Raw genomic sequence first — 18,082 nt, 5'->3', positions numbered from 1 at the left:
TGATGTGATGGAGCTAAAACTGTTTCTCAGGTAACTTGGCCCCATGCCATGTAGGATTTTTAAATGTGACAACTTGAATTGGACCTAGAAGCAAACTGGCATCCAATGCAGCTCACACAGCAAAACTGTTACATGTGCTATATTTCAGGTATCCAAAATTGTGGGTGTATAAGCTGTAGCTTCCAAATACACTTCAAGGATAATCCCATGTTGCACTAGTCCTTATAACAGAGTGTGAGTGACTGAGAGAGGGTTTCCCAATTCGGGAGAATAACCAGTTATTCAACTGGCACCTGTTCCTCGAGCAGGAAATTTGACTCCAGGAGGAACTCCAGATTATGCACCAGGTCTGCCTGGAGTAGTGCGACTCCATTCAAGGCTAAAGATGAAAATATCCCAGATACAAAGGAGCCTCCCATTCACACCACCACGCCACTACATTTTACTAGGATTCAGTTAAAGCCTATTGTTTCCCATCCAGACTCCCATAGCCTCCAGGCACTGTGCAAGTGTGTCCGCAGCATCACTTAATTCACTAAGCACACACACATATATAAATGGGCATCACCAGCATACTGGTGATAGCTCACCCAGTGATTTTATGTAGATATTAAAAATTAATAAGAAGAGTCCTGAGCCCTGCAGTACCTCACACAAAAGGGATTGTAGGCTGGACCCCTCATTCCTTATCAACATCGTTTGGGACCAGACTTGAAGGAAGGAAGGAAGAGAGCCAGTTTCTCTAGTGTTTAAGGCACCAGGCTAGAAACCAGGATATTGAGTTCTAGTCCTACATTAGACGCATGAAAGTTGACTGGGTGATCTCGGGGCAGTCACTATTTCAATCTAACTTGCCACATAGGACTGTTGGGCGGGGGGGACAGGAAGAAGGAATATTATGTATGTTAGCTGCCTAGTAGTTATTGGGCCAAAGTCTAACTGAAAGAGCTCCAGGTGATCTATTTCATCCAGAATCTTCTGAAGTTCTAATGCCACCACCTTCTAAACCATCTTCTAAAACAGCAAGATGCGAGATTGGATGAAAATTGTCAAGAACTGTAGAGTCCAGCAATGGCTTCTTGACAGGGTACACCCACACCTCCTTAAGCAGGAGTCGAGAACATCTCTTCCACTAAGGAAGAATTCACCATCGTTCAAACCTGTTCATATGTCACTTCCAGAGTGGCCTTCACTAACCAGGATCTAATTCCATACTTATCAGCTATGAACAGATTAAGGGCTCTCATCATAACATGTGCCATTTTATTCCTATTTTATTTATTTGGTTACTAGGGATAATTGAAGAGTTAATCATTACATATCCACTGATTATTTTTCCCACTGTTGATAATGATATCTACCCATAACTAAGTTGGTAGAAATTTTGCTGCAATGAAATATGCTTCCCACATTTGGTTAACTATTTTTCTCACAGAAAACAATTGAGTCTATAAGCCATGATGACTCCTGACATTCAAACACCTAGACAAATGCCTAAAACCAACTGATTACAGACAATTCTCGATTTACAACCATTTATTTAGCAACTGTCTGAAGTTACAATAGCACTGAAAAAAGTTATTTATGACAGTTCTCACACTTATGACCATCACAGCATTCCCAAAGTCATGTGGTCAAAATTCAGGTACTTGGCAAATGGTATGTACTTACAATGGTTGCAGCATCCTGAGGTCCTGGTATTGTCATTTCCAACTTTCCTAGGGAGCTTCTGAGAAGCAAAGTCAATGGGAGAAGCCAGAATTGCTTAAGAACTATGTGATTCATTTAACTAGTCATTCACTTAACAGCCATGGCAAAAAAAGGTCATAAAATGGGGGTGTGATTCACTTAACAGATGCCCTGCTAAACAATGAAAATTTTGGGCTCAATTGCGGTCATAAGTTGAGAACTACTGTATCTTGGACAAAGAGAGAACTTCAAATTAGACTTGATTCCTGGCAATTACACAGACAAGACTACGCAGTTTTCAGAACTGATTTGCCAGCATTATTTTCCTAGGACTGGGAGGGAGTGGCTGGCCCAAGGTCAACCAACTGGCTTTTCTGCCTAAGGTAGAAATAGAACTCAGGCTTTCCTGCATCTAGTCCCAAGCCTTAATCACTTCTTTGTAAACAAAGGGAAAATTATGGCTATAATAAACTTTACGTAGGATAGGTAAGAATTTCCACTAACAAAGGAAGAGCCCATTGTTCTTGGCTGGAACACTACAGATGTGCATGGCCAAACAGTGAGGAATGATGGCATGCCAACCAGGAAACCATAACTTGCCATCTCATTTATAATGAAACAGAAAGAGCTAAATGACAAAGGTCTCATGGTTCCTTCTTGGAAAACATTTACATAAGATTGTAAAAGAGGCCTATAAAGATTAGCAAAGCAAAGAGATTTCCTTGTTGCCTGTCAGTAAACAAGGTACATTAATCAATCATAAGAAAATTCTCCTATTTAATGCAATGCAACACTTCCCTTAAGGCATGTTGACGGCCTCTTTTTTGGTTTTGATATATATATATATGGAACTGCTGGATTTTACACCTGTTAAGAGAATCCCTCTTAAATGACAAACGACAACTCTCTTCAAAGCCAGTGTATGATCAGCTTTGTGAACTTTACAAAATATTATGCATCATTGGGCAGTAAATCAAATATATCATTGGAATGTCCTAAGAAGTCAACTCTTTACACATTGCAGGATTCCTTACATTAGAAGGCTATCCAGCCTCTGAAAAACCTCCAGAGAAAGGGAAAAATCGCTGCATACAGTAACTTATTCCATTGATTGACAGCTCTTTTTTTAAATAGTTCTCCCTAATGTCTAATTTGTATTACATCCTTTTAGTCCCATTAGTTCTGGTCTTATCTTCTGGAGCAAGTGGGAGTAAGTCTGAAGACGTGAAGCCCACTTAAAATAGCTATTATGCCCTCCCTTAACTTTCTTTTCTGCAAGCTAAACATTCCTAGGTCTTTCAACCTTTCCTTGTAGGCTTGGTTTCTAGTACTATTACCATTTTGGTAGTCCTTCTCTAGATTTGCTCCTGGTTATCAACATCTTTTTTAAACTGTGGTGTGCAGAACTGAACACAATATCCAAATGAGGTTGTTTGACCAAGGAACACAAGAAACAAATAATCACTTTCCTTGATCTTGTCATAACACAATAAAACCTCAATGTAAAGGACCAACGGGGAGAAAAGCAGAATACCCATCAGATCCAAATAGCATTCATAAAACAATGAATGATATCCCACAGATGCATATTTTAGTAATTTTATACATGCAGGAAGCAGGAATAGGATTTTTTCCATGCATATTTTTCACATTCCACACATATACATGACAAGTGGAATTTTTACACATGGAAAGAGGCATACAATATGTGATCAGATTTTGTCTGTTGCAGCTGACATCCATTAAACTTATCTCTATTTACTATATTTCTTTTTGTTATACTTATCTGATCACAAGCTGTACCTGTGAAGCCTTTAAAAATTCAACACATTTCTTATCCTTGTAATTTTATACCATAAGATCCCAGAAGCTTATGATTCATAGGTTAACAAAGATGCTGTCATTCACTCAATGAGGAAAAGGATACTGCATCACTCACCTACAAACAGAGAAATGTCAATTCTCAGTTCTGCATTACATCAGACAGTAGAAGTCATAGATCAAAGTATAGTAACTTGAAAAAGAAAAAAGAACTCCAGCATTTTCATCTAACACAATTTTCTTCAATCTCAGCAACATTAAGATGTGGAGATTTCAACTCGCAGAATTCTGCGAATTGAAATCTACACATCTAATGTTGCTGAGATAGAGAAACCTTGGCTTTTCTGAAGTATGTGTTTGTCAGAATGGTAACTTCATACTTTTCCAATAGACATGAAAGAAAATGTATCATGACATAATCTTAATTAAATTCTGCATTTTTACTTGTATGATCTTGTATGAAATCTAGATGAAACGTATGCACTTAAACCCCACAGAACCTCACAGCAGAAACCACACAGAAGACACAATTTGGAGTGCTGCTTCCCAGTTCTTTTTTCCTAAATTTTTTTACAATCTGAATCACCATTTATTGTGTATACATTTGAGTATACAAATTATGGTCTGTCCCAAGTGTACTATTATAATCACTTTATAATTAAGAGCCATACTGATTCAGTTCCAGTTTAGCATTATTTTTGGTACTAGAGTTACATGAAGTAGTCAAACAAATCTGAACAGCTATTGAACTTAAATTACTCACAGCTTTGGAATTAAATACGAATAAAGCCAAATGAAAATCTAATACTTGAACTGCTCTATCAGCTCCATGAGGAAGAAAATTACTTAGAACAATGAAAAGGGATATACTGCTTCAAAAAAATCTGGAAGTTGCTTCAAAACTTGAATCAGCTTTTCATTAAAGCAGGCATGACTTTTTTCCATCTGAGACTGAAAAAGATTGTTGGTTTAAGAGTCTCATTAGATAAGACAGTTTACATTGCATTACATATGTAATTTATAGTTTCTGAAGCTTACCCAGAAGCTCAAAAGAGGTGTAAGTTTAATTATAACTGCTATAATTTCTTATTTAATTCTATCCATCTATCTATTCATCCATCTATCAATGTAATCTATCTGCCTGCCTGCCTGCCTGCCTGCCTGCCTGCCTGCCTGCCTGCCTGCCTGCCTATCTATCTATCTATCTATCTATCTATCTATCTATCTATCTATCTATCTATCTATCTATCTATCTATCTATCTATCTAATTTCCCATTCCCCTTTTGCAGTTGAAATTCTGTAGTTCTACATTTAGGAACTATGACTCTAAATGGTTAGTCAAGGTTTATGTTTTCTTCTCAAAAACTCAGATCTAATTATCTAATCAGCAAAATCTCTCAAGTGGATGACATACTTATAGAGATTACAACTAAAGAAATTATATTCAATGCACAATAATCCTGAATGTCTTATTTTAAACCCTAAATTTATTATTTCTGTAGTCCATATATCATAAATTATGAAACTTTCCTTACTGAGATAGAAAATTTCTAACATTTTGAGGCCATGGTGAAAAAAATCTGTAAATTGAGAGAAGGGGTTGCAAGTTAATCAAAATTTGGGAGAAATTTCAAATGTATCCAATATTTGTCTTACTCTCTATAGCTCTACATTTATTTTTTATTTTTTATGAACGTTCTATGTAGTATCTTCATTTACACATCAATGTTTTAGGTTGCCCAACTCCAGAATGACTCTTGGTAGCTTCTCAATTAAAAAGAACGGTCTCATATTGAGAAAGAGAGCTGTGCAGAGGAAATAAATAAAAAAGAATGCTCCATCCATCCCTCAACTTCAAAGGGCTTTAACCCAAGGCTTGGAGGAAGAGTCAGTTTATTAAATCTTGTTTAAAGAGGAATATGGTGGGGTTATAACCAGAAGATGCTGTTCCAAAGGATAGGTGTACTATCAGAGGAGGAGTGCTTCCTACTTTAAGTTAGATAACATCTTTGAAACAAGCCTTCTCTGTTAATCAAACAGGAAGGACAGATCCTACAGAAAATAGATAGCTCTGATAACTAGGACTTTTAAGACTTTAAAGATAATAATCATACCATTCAATTGCACCTGGAAGCTTACTGGTAACATTGCAGCTATCAGAACAGGCCTGAAACATGGGCTTAGTAAGGTATGCTCATCACTGTTTCTACATTTGAATTTTTGATCAAGTACACATTTTGAGCGATCCTCAAGGAAGCATCATGTACAGCACATTTCAATATTATACATACAAGATAACCAAGTTATATCTGTCCATACAAAGTCTCCAAATCCAAGAATGGATACAACCGGTGCACACGTCTGCAAGCTGCCACCTGCTTTCAAACAGGTAAGAGAATCCAGGAAAATCCCAGACTTCACAGAGTCCTAGTACAACCCCAATCGAAACCAGAGGTAGAACCTGCAAGAGCCACATATCTGCAAGAAAGCACTGCCACTTCGCCTTGGTTCAATCCTTCACCCCCATTAAAACTAATTTGGTTAATTCATACAATTATCAGATTTGACATATTCGTACAATGTAAAAGTATAATTTAGTTAGATATCTACAATGGATATCAATCAGGAGCAGATCTATTAGATAAGCAACAATACACAAACACATAAGCAAATAACATACTGAATTATTCCTCCATTGGTACAAATGGCCATGCTGTTCAGCAGTAGCCATGCATGTTGCTCTAACATCTAGAGTCAGAAGAAAGTACAGAACTACTGGTCCTCTGGTGTAGTGGTCTAGTGTTCTGACACACTACATAAATGTCAACCTATTATATCTTATTACAAACTAATAAAAACTTTGGAGAAGGAAGGAACAGTTAGATTATCTTGCCTTATCTGCATCCATTTCTCCAAAATAAAATATTTCACTGGAAGTTTTTATTCTTTCCAAAAAATTTCAAATGGGAAGGCGGAAAAGGATTTTAAAATGCTGTGTGTTTTTTTTTCCTGAGTCATTACATAACTAATTCTGCAATGTTATTCAGTATGCTCATCCAAAAAACACCTTCCTGAAACATGAATTATCAGAATGTCCAAAGTCATGCCTAGCTTTGAAATAGTTATCTTAATTTTACCCCTTCTTAAATCAATTTTAATGTGCTGAAGAAAGGCAATTTCAAAGTATCAGCATTAATCAGCAAAGATCAAGAAAAGGCTAATTTGCAAAGTAGAGATAAACTCAATTCTGTTACCTGTGTCTTAGATTTGGATCACAGTACTAAGTCATTCAGTTACCAATGCTGAGATGCTGATCACCAGCAATTATTTGGACATCATTAAACCAGAACTTTATGAATTCCTTTTAACTTCATTGTTGCTTAAGCCATAATAAAATGCTTAGTGTTTGAGATTTCACAACGTATTTGTACTTTTGACTGCAACAAGAAACCATGTCTTTATCTCATCAAGTTAGATCATATAATTTATTAAAGTATACACTGCATAAACAGTAGTTTATATCTTCTAAAATTGGGTCAACTATATTAGATATTGTTATAGTAAGTTAAGAATTAATATACTAACATACATGATCTTGCTGTAATCTTTAATCTGTAATCAGATTAAAGATATATTTTAGATATAAGAATCTGATGATACACAGCTTCTGAAGGCCCAATCCTGAAATAACTTTATTCCAGTTTCTTTATACAGAGTTGTTAACTTGGAAGAAGAAAGTTTCTTTATCTATTCAGAAACTGTTTAGCAGTCAAATTTGTCAATTCTTTAATTATCTAAAGATAATTATTAACGTATCACCCAACAAAGTATATCCATTAAAAAGTGATTGAGAAAGTTACTATTTGCAGTTGTTATCCTATATTTAAATAGATTTCATAGAAACATTGATTCTTTGCTAAACTTATATGGCTTGAGGCTTTCTCATTCTTTCTACAGAAGCAAATTTTCAGTTACTCTAAAGCAATTATTTGGTTCGTCCAAATAATATATAAGATCCAATCCCATCTTATATTTAATGGATTTGAAATGGCATAAATGAAATAAATTTCCGTCAAGGTCTCATCTAATAGATTAAAAAAGAGTCTAACAGAGGATGGTGGGCTACCATCACTACACTGCTCTTATCTAAAGTAACACAAATATTTAGCAACAACCAAAGCTAATAGTTCACTATTACATTCACTCAAGAAAATGTCAATCTAAAACTAGATGCTTTGCAGTAAAAATGTTTAAGGCTAGACAAAGTTAAGCTTATACTTAATTACATTGTGATCATTCTTCATATTGCAAAAATGAAAAACAACTGTCAGCAAATAAATATTGGTACAGGATACAGAGTCACCTGTACAAAAATCCATTAAAGGCTGTATTGTAGGACATCAGTATGCAATTTCGTCAATGATTTATCCCTTTACATAAAAGTATGTTCATATGAGAGGAAATAAACTGCTTTCTTTCTAAACTCAGTTTTCTAAAGGTACATCAATCTTCCCCTGTCTGATACCCACCAAATGCAATTGACTTCACCCGATGCTTGATGTGGATCTCAATACACCGGGAGGGCACCAGGTTGAAGAAGCCAGCACAAAATGCAGCTGTTATTTTTCCATCTACCAGCCCATCAAGGGGGTTGTGTGTTTTTTTTCCAACTCTTTCTTTGTACACCACTCATTCAAGCCATTTGTTATATTAGCCAACTTGAATAAAACCCTGATTTAAGCAGAATTCCAGTGACCAAGTTTATCTAGGTGAGAGATGGGGGTTGGTGCGAAGCTAGCCAGTAAGCAAGCAGATGAACGCAAAGAAAGCAGCGACAACAGCAGAAGCAGACAAACCTAAAAATGAAAAAAATGTTGCATTTATTAACTCTTTTCCAAACCCTCCCCCCAAGCTTTCTTCAGCAAAGCCAGAGATGCAGGGCAAAGACTAGCCTGGCAACATGCAGGGGAAGCAAGCTACCCCAGATGCACATTCGCTGCATAGGTACGTAGAGGCATATATAATAAGAGTTAAAACCTTGTGTAACCCCCGCCCAGAGAGGAAGCAGAGGAATTGCCTCAAGAGTCGGCCAGGGAAGCCCCCGCAGCCACCACAGGGGCGCGTCGGGTGGGTAAACCGACAAGTGCGCAGCGGTGGCGCATCGCCTGCCTGAGGTGCCCAGGCGCCTCCCCTTCCTCCCCACGCTGCGGAACCCGAGGCATACCTAGGACCACACAGACCACGTCCAGCACCACATAAGGCAGCCGCGTCTTGTCAAACATCTCGGGGCTGAGGTGATGGTGGTGGCGGTGCCGCCCTCAAGCCAGAGACTCGGTGGGGACCAGAGCGGCGAGCAGGAGAAACGGGCTGGGAGCCCCAGCTCAACCGCCTCCAGCCACAGGGCCAACCGAGGCGGGCAGGGCGAGGGGAGGGGGAAACAAAAAACGGGGTAGCCCGAGCGCGCAGCTTCTCCGCCCAACAGCGTTGCCTGACACCCGAAGCGCCGGTACTAATGCGGCTCGCGGGAGGATGGGCCGCGCTTTAAGGAGGGGGAGGGCCCGAAGCCAGGAACGAAGGCGGGCGGGGGAAGGAGCAGACTCCGCCCCCTTTGGCCCGCACCCGCCGCGTGCCCAGAAACCCTACTCTCGCCGCCCCGTTGTCGAACTGAAGTAGCCCTGCCCCACCAGAGACGTCATAACGATTGGCTCCGCCCACTTCCCGTTTTCTGACCCTTGACGTTTAAGCGGCTCTCTGGTTCGCTGCGGCGAAGTTCGAAGCACGGACGCGGATCCAGGCCACGCCCTTCTCCCGGTTGGACCGGGTCGCCTTCATTCATTCGCTCCCACGAGCGGCGTCCGGTTGTTTCTTGTTTCTTCCTTCTCCCGGTTGGACCGGGTCGCCTTCATTCATTCGCTCCCACGAGCGGTGTCCGGTTGTTTTTTATTTCTTCCTTCTCCCGGTTGGACCGGGTCGCCTTCATTCATTCGCTCCCGCGAGCGGCGTCCGGTTGTTTTTTTATTTCTTTTCTGGGTTGTTGTTGTTTTGCCCTGCTTCCTGGAAGAAGCAGGGCAAAACGAGAAGAAACTGATTCTCAATCGCTCCTTTTGCACTTTTAGCTTGTGTTTTCTTAATTACCTTTCTTAATTTCTTAATTACCGGATCTACCGTTTAAACTTGAGAAAGGGCGAGGTGGGGGCGGGGAGGCTTTTCTACGTGGAGGGGAAACGGACTAGAAAGTAATTATTACCACATTCTTTCGCGAAATATTTGGCAAGCTTAACTTAAACAAGTCTAGGCAGATATAGAAGATCTGGAAAGCTGGGTTAGTCTGTTGCAAAACAAAAACAAAGCCGGTTATTTCAAAATCATTATCCTTGTTTGCTCAGAAATTAATCTTACTGTGCTCTGTGGGTTTCTCAGGTAAATGAAACCAGAATTGATTTCTGACAATGGTGATGTCAAAATAAATAAATAAACGAAAAATCTTTGGGTGATCATTCTCCAGCTGTGATAGACTGTAACTCCCATTGGCTTGGATTTTAATTGTAAGTGTTGGAAGAAAAATCCAGTCCGGTTCCAAAGACTAGAGAAAAATGCTGGAAATAAAATGGAGGGTGGCTTACAAGGAAAGTAGGTCTCTGTTTATTTGGTTTCTAGAAGCTTCCTTGACAGTAGCATGTTTCTGGGGAGGTTGACAAAATGGCTGAGTGAGTGGATGGATTTTTATAAGATTCTGGGGTTTGGTGATTGAGATGCTCCAGGGGGTTGTGCAATGTAGAGAGCCTTGTATCTTTTACTATTTCAATGATGGTGGGTTAATCCTATTGTGTCCTAAAGGTCATGTCCTCTCCTTAGAATTTGGGTGGGGGAATGTAACTTCTTAATCCCATCAGCTCCGGCCATATTGTAAAATAATACTTCAAAGATCTGGAAAAAGATGAAAATAGAATGTTAATTAAGTACTCTTTTTAAAATGTTTAAAATCTCTGTCTTTTATTGTCTAGACTCTAGATCTCTGAGGGATCATGGAACTGGTTAGAGAACATGATTCACCCATCTATAATAAAGCTTAATTTTATACAATAGAAAGTTGCATTACAGCTCTGTAGGAGATTGTTCCACAGAGTTGGTTGCGTCTGAAGAAATATATTTTGAACAATATCAAAAGATGTGGGGTTTTTTTTTTTGCATACCTCATGTGATGAATGGATTGTGATTATATAACCTCATGATGCCAGATGAATAATTGTCTTGATAGACTTGTATTATTTTAAGGAACTTTAATTTAAAATATTTATTTCATGATTAAAAACTCTTGTCACATATATATTAATATCATTAAATATTTCACTAATTATTTGAAATTTCCATACTTCTACTAATTGAAACAAAAGTTGTAGAAAAGAATTAACAGATTAACTTGACTAGCAATAAAACACTTCGTTTGTTACATACTTACTATGGCTCACAATTCATTGAACACTTCCAATCTTTTGCTGGTTTCACAGAGCTCCACCTAATCATGAGTTTCTCGGCATCTGTTAATATGCTTCTTTCCTTACTTGCCAGTGAGTTCTGCCCTAACAAACATATATGAAAAAATCTACAGCTTATTTTAGAGATGTCTCTTTGATTAATGGGGAACTTAATCTTTGATAGATTATATGAAACAAACAAACTTAAGCCAGCAGTGGAGAAACCAGCCAACCCAGACATATTTTGAAGAAACCATGGAAAATAGGTCATCAGGATTTGCCTATTAACCTACCAGTTTAAAAGGGACTAAGCTCTAAAAGGGATTTTAATTGCAAGCGAGCAACTAAGCTGTGGTAGAAAGGAAGATTAAATTGGAAAGCCCAAATTGAAGAACCCATGACAAATCAAAAGTTTACCAAGTCTCACTTTAGTCTGCTAAATCTAAAAAAAGAAAAGCTAATAGGTTCATCTGGAAAAAGCTTTAAATCAATATACAGTACAAGTGGTATCAAACCTGTAATGTGAAAATATATTTCTGATAACTGTCTTCTTGAACAGAGTTCCCCAACATTTCCGGCTTTGTGGACAAGGGGGGAGAGAGAGGATGGTTTAGCGCTAGTAGTATGTGCGCGTGCATGCTGCTCTATGTGCACGAGTGGCATGCACATGCTCCTACCGCTCACACAAATGGAGCGTACACGTACTCACCAGCCATTTCCACAGCCCAGAGGTTGGGGATCTCTGTTCTTTAAAACATTTGCTTCACTAGTTCAGTCAGAATCTGCGATAACACTATTAGAAATAGTAGTAGCTTTATTATATACTTACAGCTATGAGCACACTAGATATAGAATAAAGCAACTGTTCAAACAATAATACATTGCAGTTACTTATAGCATAATATACAGTCCAAACTTAAGATAACATTCTAAATTATTGTATACAGTACATTTACAGAGAAATTGAGTTACTAATTACATTTACTAGGTGATTAAACAAATTACTATCTATACTGGCTTAAAAGGAGATAAGTAAAATAAACTTACGGGTTTGAGATGATAACATGACATAGGTAGTATCAAGTCATTTTTTTTCCTCCAATAGTGGTAGAACATGTGAAAATGATAGCTTTAAAAATAAAAACTATTTTAGAGTTCATAGTACATCTTTCCCAGGAAATGAATGATGGAAAAAAATTGAAGTAATTTTAACTGGAGGAGACTTAATGGACTATAAGGAACAGGAGTAACTGGCCTTTTGCAGCACTAATTAATTTTTCCAATTAATTTTTCACAAGCCAAAAATGAGCTTAAGAGCTTTTGAGCTTTTTAAATAAGCTTTTGAGTTTGACAGTGTTTTGTGCTCTTAAAGAACATTTGGTCCCAGTGACTGACTTAGATTGGATCCTGCAACATTATCCTGGGACATGTATATCGGCCTTTATTCGCAGAGGCCAGTATTTGAACAGTATTATTTTGCCAATGTGTTTTTAAAATGATTTTCATGTATTTATTTGTATCCTAAATTTCCTAAATTAAAGCTCAATGTGGCTCTTATGAGAAGATTCATTTTTACCCCAGTAACAACAAACTTGTGGCAGTAGCTGGGCTGACAGAAAGTGACTATCTCAGTGTCATACACTGACTTTCTGTGGCTGAGAATCACAGTGGATTTGAATCTTAAATATAGCTTGATGAAAGTATATTTCTTAAAATCTGGCTATCAATATCTGGCAATTACTGCAATGCCAATGGACATCAGAAAGCAATACAATGTGATGCAAACCCAATGGACCCATTTTTCGCCACATTTCATCTCGTTTACATTGCTAAGGGTTGCTATTCCTAACATTAAATTCTGATGTAGGCATCACTTCCATGCAGTAGATTTAATCTTGTGTAAAGGATACAGCCAAGTCAAGTGTATATTTACTTAGAGCCAAACTTGACTGTGTTTAATCATTTTCCTCAACGGATTACAGTTGGGCTGCTGCCTGCTACTTTGCCATAAATGATGTATAGAGGAAAAAAATGTCAGGTCTTGCTCTGGATTTTCATAATGTGTTTACCGTACTACTGAGATGTATTCTAAATTTATTACATGCAAAGGCACGATTATTTCTGTTTTTCTTGAAAATCAAGATTAATCTCTTTCTGTAAAATACAACAAATGTCCACAAAATTATCATTAATTTAAGTATCCTTAGCCACAAAATGTCATCAAGCCACAAAACAGAAAGTTACTAGAGATTAATTAGCTTCAATGTATATAATGTTGCAGTCAGACATATCCACTAATTGTCAGAATGATGTGTTTGATACTTAAAAGATTTTGAATTTCCAGGGAAATTACTATCACCAGTAACAGTTGTGACTAGTTCAAGAGCTTTTCATGAAGGCTGTCACTTTTCCCTTCTTTAGAGTTTTTCATACATAGGTTAAAGGGGTCTGTATTTTGAGTCTTTTTAATACTGATTGAAGGCCTTAAAATAGAAACTGCAACTCTTAAATAAGAAGTATGAACAACTATGTTATGCACAGAAAAACCATGCCTGAAGGGAAGATTGGAGATACCAGTTTACTGAAAATACAATGACTTCAGAACCACATTGATTCATCAAAGCAGAAACGAATTGTCCCAAGGCAAGCAAGATAATCAAAAGAAATAAGAGGATCTCTATGAATATAGCATAAATGTTGTGTGCCTACAAAAGGAATAGTAGGGTTTGGTTCTTATACTTCAATAGCGTATGTATGTGATTTGAACAGAATAGGTGATAATGCTATTCTTAATTACTTTTAATCCCCCCTTCCCCCCCATTCCTTTACTATTGATTGGAAATAATAAAAGACATGCTAGGTAGGTAGGTAGATAAAAGTGCCATCAAGTCTGATGACTCTTAGTGACCACATTACTAGATTTTCTTCTAACCTGATCTTCAGGTCTTCCAATTGTGTACAATTATCATTGTACCTGAGTCCATCCACCTTGATCATCCTACAGTAGTTGTCTCTTATATAAAACATAACAGATAACAGATAATCACAGTTGGAGGGAACCTTATAGGTCATCTAGTCCAATCCCTGCCCAAGCAGAAGACCCTACACCATTTCTGACAAATGGCAGTCCAATCTCTTCTTGAAGGTCTCAAGTGATGGTGCTCCCACAACTTCCGAGGGCAAGCTGTTCCATTGGTTGATTGTTCTGTCAGAAAGTTTCTCCTTATTTCCAGGTTAAATCTCTCCTTGTTCAGTTTCCATCCATTATTCCCTGTCTGGCCTACAGGCGCTTTGGAAAATAGCTTGAACCCTTCCTCTCTGTGGCAGCCCCTCAAATATTGGAAGACTGCTATCATGTCTCCCCTGGTCCTTCTCTTCACTTGACTAGCCAAGCCCAGTTCCTGTAACTGTTCTTCATGTGCCTTAGTCTCCAGTCCCCTAATCACCGTGGTTGCTCTTCTCTGTACTTTTTCTAGAGTCTCAACATCTTTTTTATAATGTGGTGACCAAAACTGGGGACAGTACTCTAGGTGTGGTCTTACTAAGGCTTTATAGAGTGGTATTATTACCTCACTACAGCAACCTTCACAGCAGCTACTTCCATTTTTTAAACATATGTATGATTGAGTAATAAATCCTAGACAGGAGTGTCTTTGAAGACCACACAGAAGTTTCTATTAATCTAGAGTGCAGTAGCCAGGTGTTGGCAGATACCATGTTTCCCTGAAAATTTCACCCAATCAGAAATTAAGCCCTAGCATTTTTCAGGATGCTCATAATATAAGTCCTACCCCCAAAATAAGCCAGACGGATGCATTTAGTACCGCATTTCCCTGAAAATAGGTTCTAACTGGAAAATAACCCCTAATGTGGCTTTTGTAGCAAAAATTAATATAAGACCTAGTCTTATCTTCAGGGAAACACAGGTACTTGACAAAATATCACATTTTGGCATATCACATCTAATTCTGGGTTTTATTTTTGATTCCTATCAGCATCATAAAGTCCTGGTTTTATTTATTATTTATACACAACCAGTTATTTCCCTTATGTGACCTGATCCACCCCAGAATTTTAGTTTAATCTCTAGGCTAGGGGTGTCAAACTCACAACCTATGGGCCAGATGTGTCACATGCTGGCCCTGCCCGGTTTAGCAAACGGGAAAAAAGTCCCAGTACCTCACATGACGATGCGAGTTTGACACCCCTGCTCTAGGCTCCTGTCAATTCTTCACTTTAGTTAAAATTTTCAAAGTTTTCAATTCTTCTAAGTTTGTATGAATGCATTTATATTGGCATGACAAAGCTAGCATTCAATCTTCTGATACTATAACAAAACTAGCTAATTAGTTCCCACCAGGCTCAAGGATTTCGCTTGAAAATGTCACCCATGCTTAGAGTTGAGTAATGCACTACCAGTATTCAGGGCAACAGCTCATAGCTAAACAGGTTTTAGCAGACAAGCAAGTCTAGCCATTGTTTCTTTGGGAATTTCTTGTTCCGCCTTTGGTTATTTAGACTATAATGACCTGACTGTTTTAGGAATTCAAGTTCAAAATAATATTTTAGTTTGGATTACTTTATTATATGAGACCACAGAGGCAGAGCTTAAAAAAAGCATGTGTTCACTGTGACTGCTGATTCTATGGCTTAATTATTAAAATAAAATTGCTAAAATAATTATTTAAGTATTTTCAATAGTCATAAATGACTCTTTTGCTTTTCTTTACTTTCAATATGAGGCAATGTGAGGTTCTGAAACAATGACTTCTGATGGGACACTAAATAATAGGCCTGGTTCACACAGTATATTAAACTACAAGTGACTAGATCAATTCAGTGGTGGGATTCAAGTTTTTTTACTACCAGTTCTGTGGGTGTGGCTTGGTAGGCATGGCAGGGGAAGGATATACTGTAAAATCTCCATTCCCACCCCACTCCAGGGGAAGGTTACTGCAAAATCACATTCCCTCCTCACCCCACTAACCTGCTTTCCAGCTCCATTCTCCTGTGCAGGGTAACAAAAGAAGACCCAATTGATCAGCTGGGACTCGGGAGGCAAAGAATAGATGGGGGCAGGGACAGTCAGAGGTGGTATTGCCCGGTTCTCCAAACTACTCAAAATTTCCACTGTGGATTCTCCAAAACTGGTCAGAACCTGCTGAATGCCACTTCTGGATCCATCCCTAACTAAATAGACCCTCAGAATCAACTTTTTTTGTAGCCACGTAGGTCTCTGCATTGCATTCCATGCTGGGGAAGCTGACCTATATAGAAGATCTTTAAGAAACGTATAATTGATCATTTTAATTTATTGTGGATTTTAATATTTTTCATTTTAATTTTGGTTTACACACACAATGTAAACTACCAACAGATATCAGGAGTCACAATGTAATACAGGTAATAGAAAAACAAATACATACAAGTAGTCCTTGGGTTATTTTGGCAGTTGGGATCAGGATTGCTACCATTAATCAACTTGGTTGTAAAGCACAATGTCATGTGATCGCATTGCTTAGCGACAACAATCCAGGCAGTCAAATTGCCATCACAAGTCCAAGAAGCATGGATTGGGTCATCAAGTGGGAAACATTAGACATCCAAGTAAGGAGCATGCAGGTGTCATAGGGGAATGAGAAGGCCCAGGAGACCCTATGTAGGCTGGACAGGTGCTGAGATGCAGCACAAACGCAGAAAGGCCAAAGGAAGGAGAATGTGGGTTGGTGGATGTGTAGGGAGGCCAAGGGAAGGTACATCCCAAATCCTTTATTGTATTATAAAACAGCAAGTTCATTTTCAGCCAAATAATAGTTATTGTAAAACCCAACTTGTATTAATCATCTAGGCCAGGGGTATCAAACTCAGGGCCCGGGGGCCAGATTCGGCCCACAGGTACTTAGATCTGGCCCGCGGGGCTACCCTGGAAACAGTGAAGCACCAGCCCATGCTGCCTCTACCAGCGAAAATGGAACTTGAGCTCCATTTTCATTGGCAGAGGATTGCAAGAGGCCATCCTAGCCGAAAACAACTCAGGAGCCCATTTTTGCTGGCAGAACGCTAGGGTCACCATAGGTGCCCCCTGACATGAGTGACGTCATGCTGGCCATGACCCCCCCGACCCCCCCCAAGGATAAACACAACCCTGATGCAGCCCTCAATGAAATCGAGTTTGACACCCCTGCTCTAGGCATATTAATTTAATAGTATCATTTCCTGGGGGAAATTCATAATAATTCCTCCATCAGAAAGAGGAGGAGGGTTAGAGGCCATGAAGTCATTGCTGACCCTTATGTCAACTACATAGATAGTTTTTCTTCCATCAAGGTTTGGTCGAATAATGTGACAAGAATCTTATAGAAAAAACTGCTTGCTGGATGCATCCCAACAAATTTCTCTATGTTTGTGTTCATGCTCTGCTTCTAATTTTATGTACCTACCTTCTTATTTTATCTTCAAAACCTCACCGTGAAGTAGGTTTGACTGAAAGTGAGTGGTTCAGTGACTTATGCAGCTGAAGGACTCAAACTTGTGTTTACTTCCATTCTAGCCCCAAACCTGACCATTAGATCTGAATACAGAATTATGTCTATTCAGTCTTCCTGAAAGGTTATTCTTATATACTAAGTTTCTTTTAACTAAAAGGTACTCTCCTGTAAATCCTTAACTATCTTACCCAATTCATCCTGGAGATTAGGAAATGTTGAGCAAAAATACCCAATGACTTTGGTTTTCTTACTATACAGGTCACTTGATAACAAAACACACAGTTTTCATGTGTAAAACAGGCTGTGGCAATAACTCCACAGTTGATCTATGGGCATATGATTGCAAATGTTGCACAACGATTGTTTTTTTTTATCATGAGCTTCAATGACACAACATTTAGTATTGTAGAGGAAGATAAAATCAAAGAGATTGGAAAATTATTCTTTTGCAAGCGACTTGCATGGGCTTTTAAAATAATTTCCTCTTTATGATAAGCTCATTCATTGCATTCATACATCCATATCTGTACAGGAATGTAAAAGTGAGAATTATTTCTGTGGCTGTTCACAGTTGTGCAACTTAATAGATAAGTAGCGGAAACTTCTAT

General features: G+C 38.4%; 1 protein-coding gene across 4 annotated transcripts in view; it reads right to left on the bottom strand.

The window, feature by feature from the left end:
* The window catches only part of PLPP1 (phospholipid phosphatase 1), an 82,255-nt gene extending 73,228 nt beyond the window's left edge, over positions 1 to 9,027 (bottom strand). For all 4 annotated transcript variants that reach the window (XM_087927295.1, XM_026716696.2, XM_087927296.1 and 1 more), the window contains exon 1: positions 8,736 to 9,027. Coding sequence is in view for 2 of the 4 variants with exons in the window: in XM_026716696.2 (XP_026572481.1) it covers positions 8,736 to 8,793 (58 nt within the window). In the remaining 2 variants the exon portion in view is untranslated. The remainder of the gene's footprint in view (positions 1 to 8,735) is intronic.
* Between the last annotated feature and the right edge of the window lie 9,055 nt (positions 9,028 to 18,082).

The sequence above is a fragment of the Pseudonaja textilis genome, chromosome 2, assembly GCF_049901715.1.
Source record: "Pseudonaja textilis isolate UNSWEBS1 chromosome 2, rPseTex1.2, whole genome shotgun sequence".
Classification (NCBI taxonomy): domain Eukaryota; kingdom Metazoa; phylum Chordata; class Lepidosauria; order Squamata; family Elapidae; genus Pseudonaja; species Pseudonaja textilis.
This window is presented reverse-complemented; position numbering and strand designations above follow the sequence as displayed.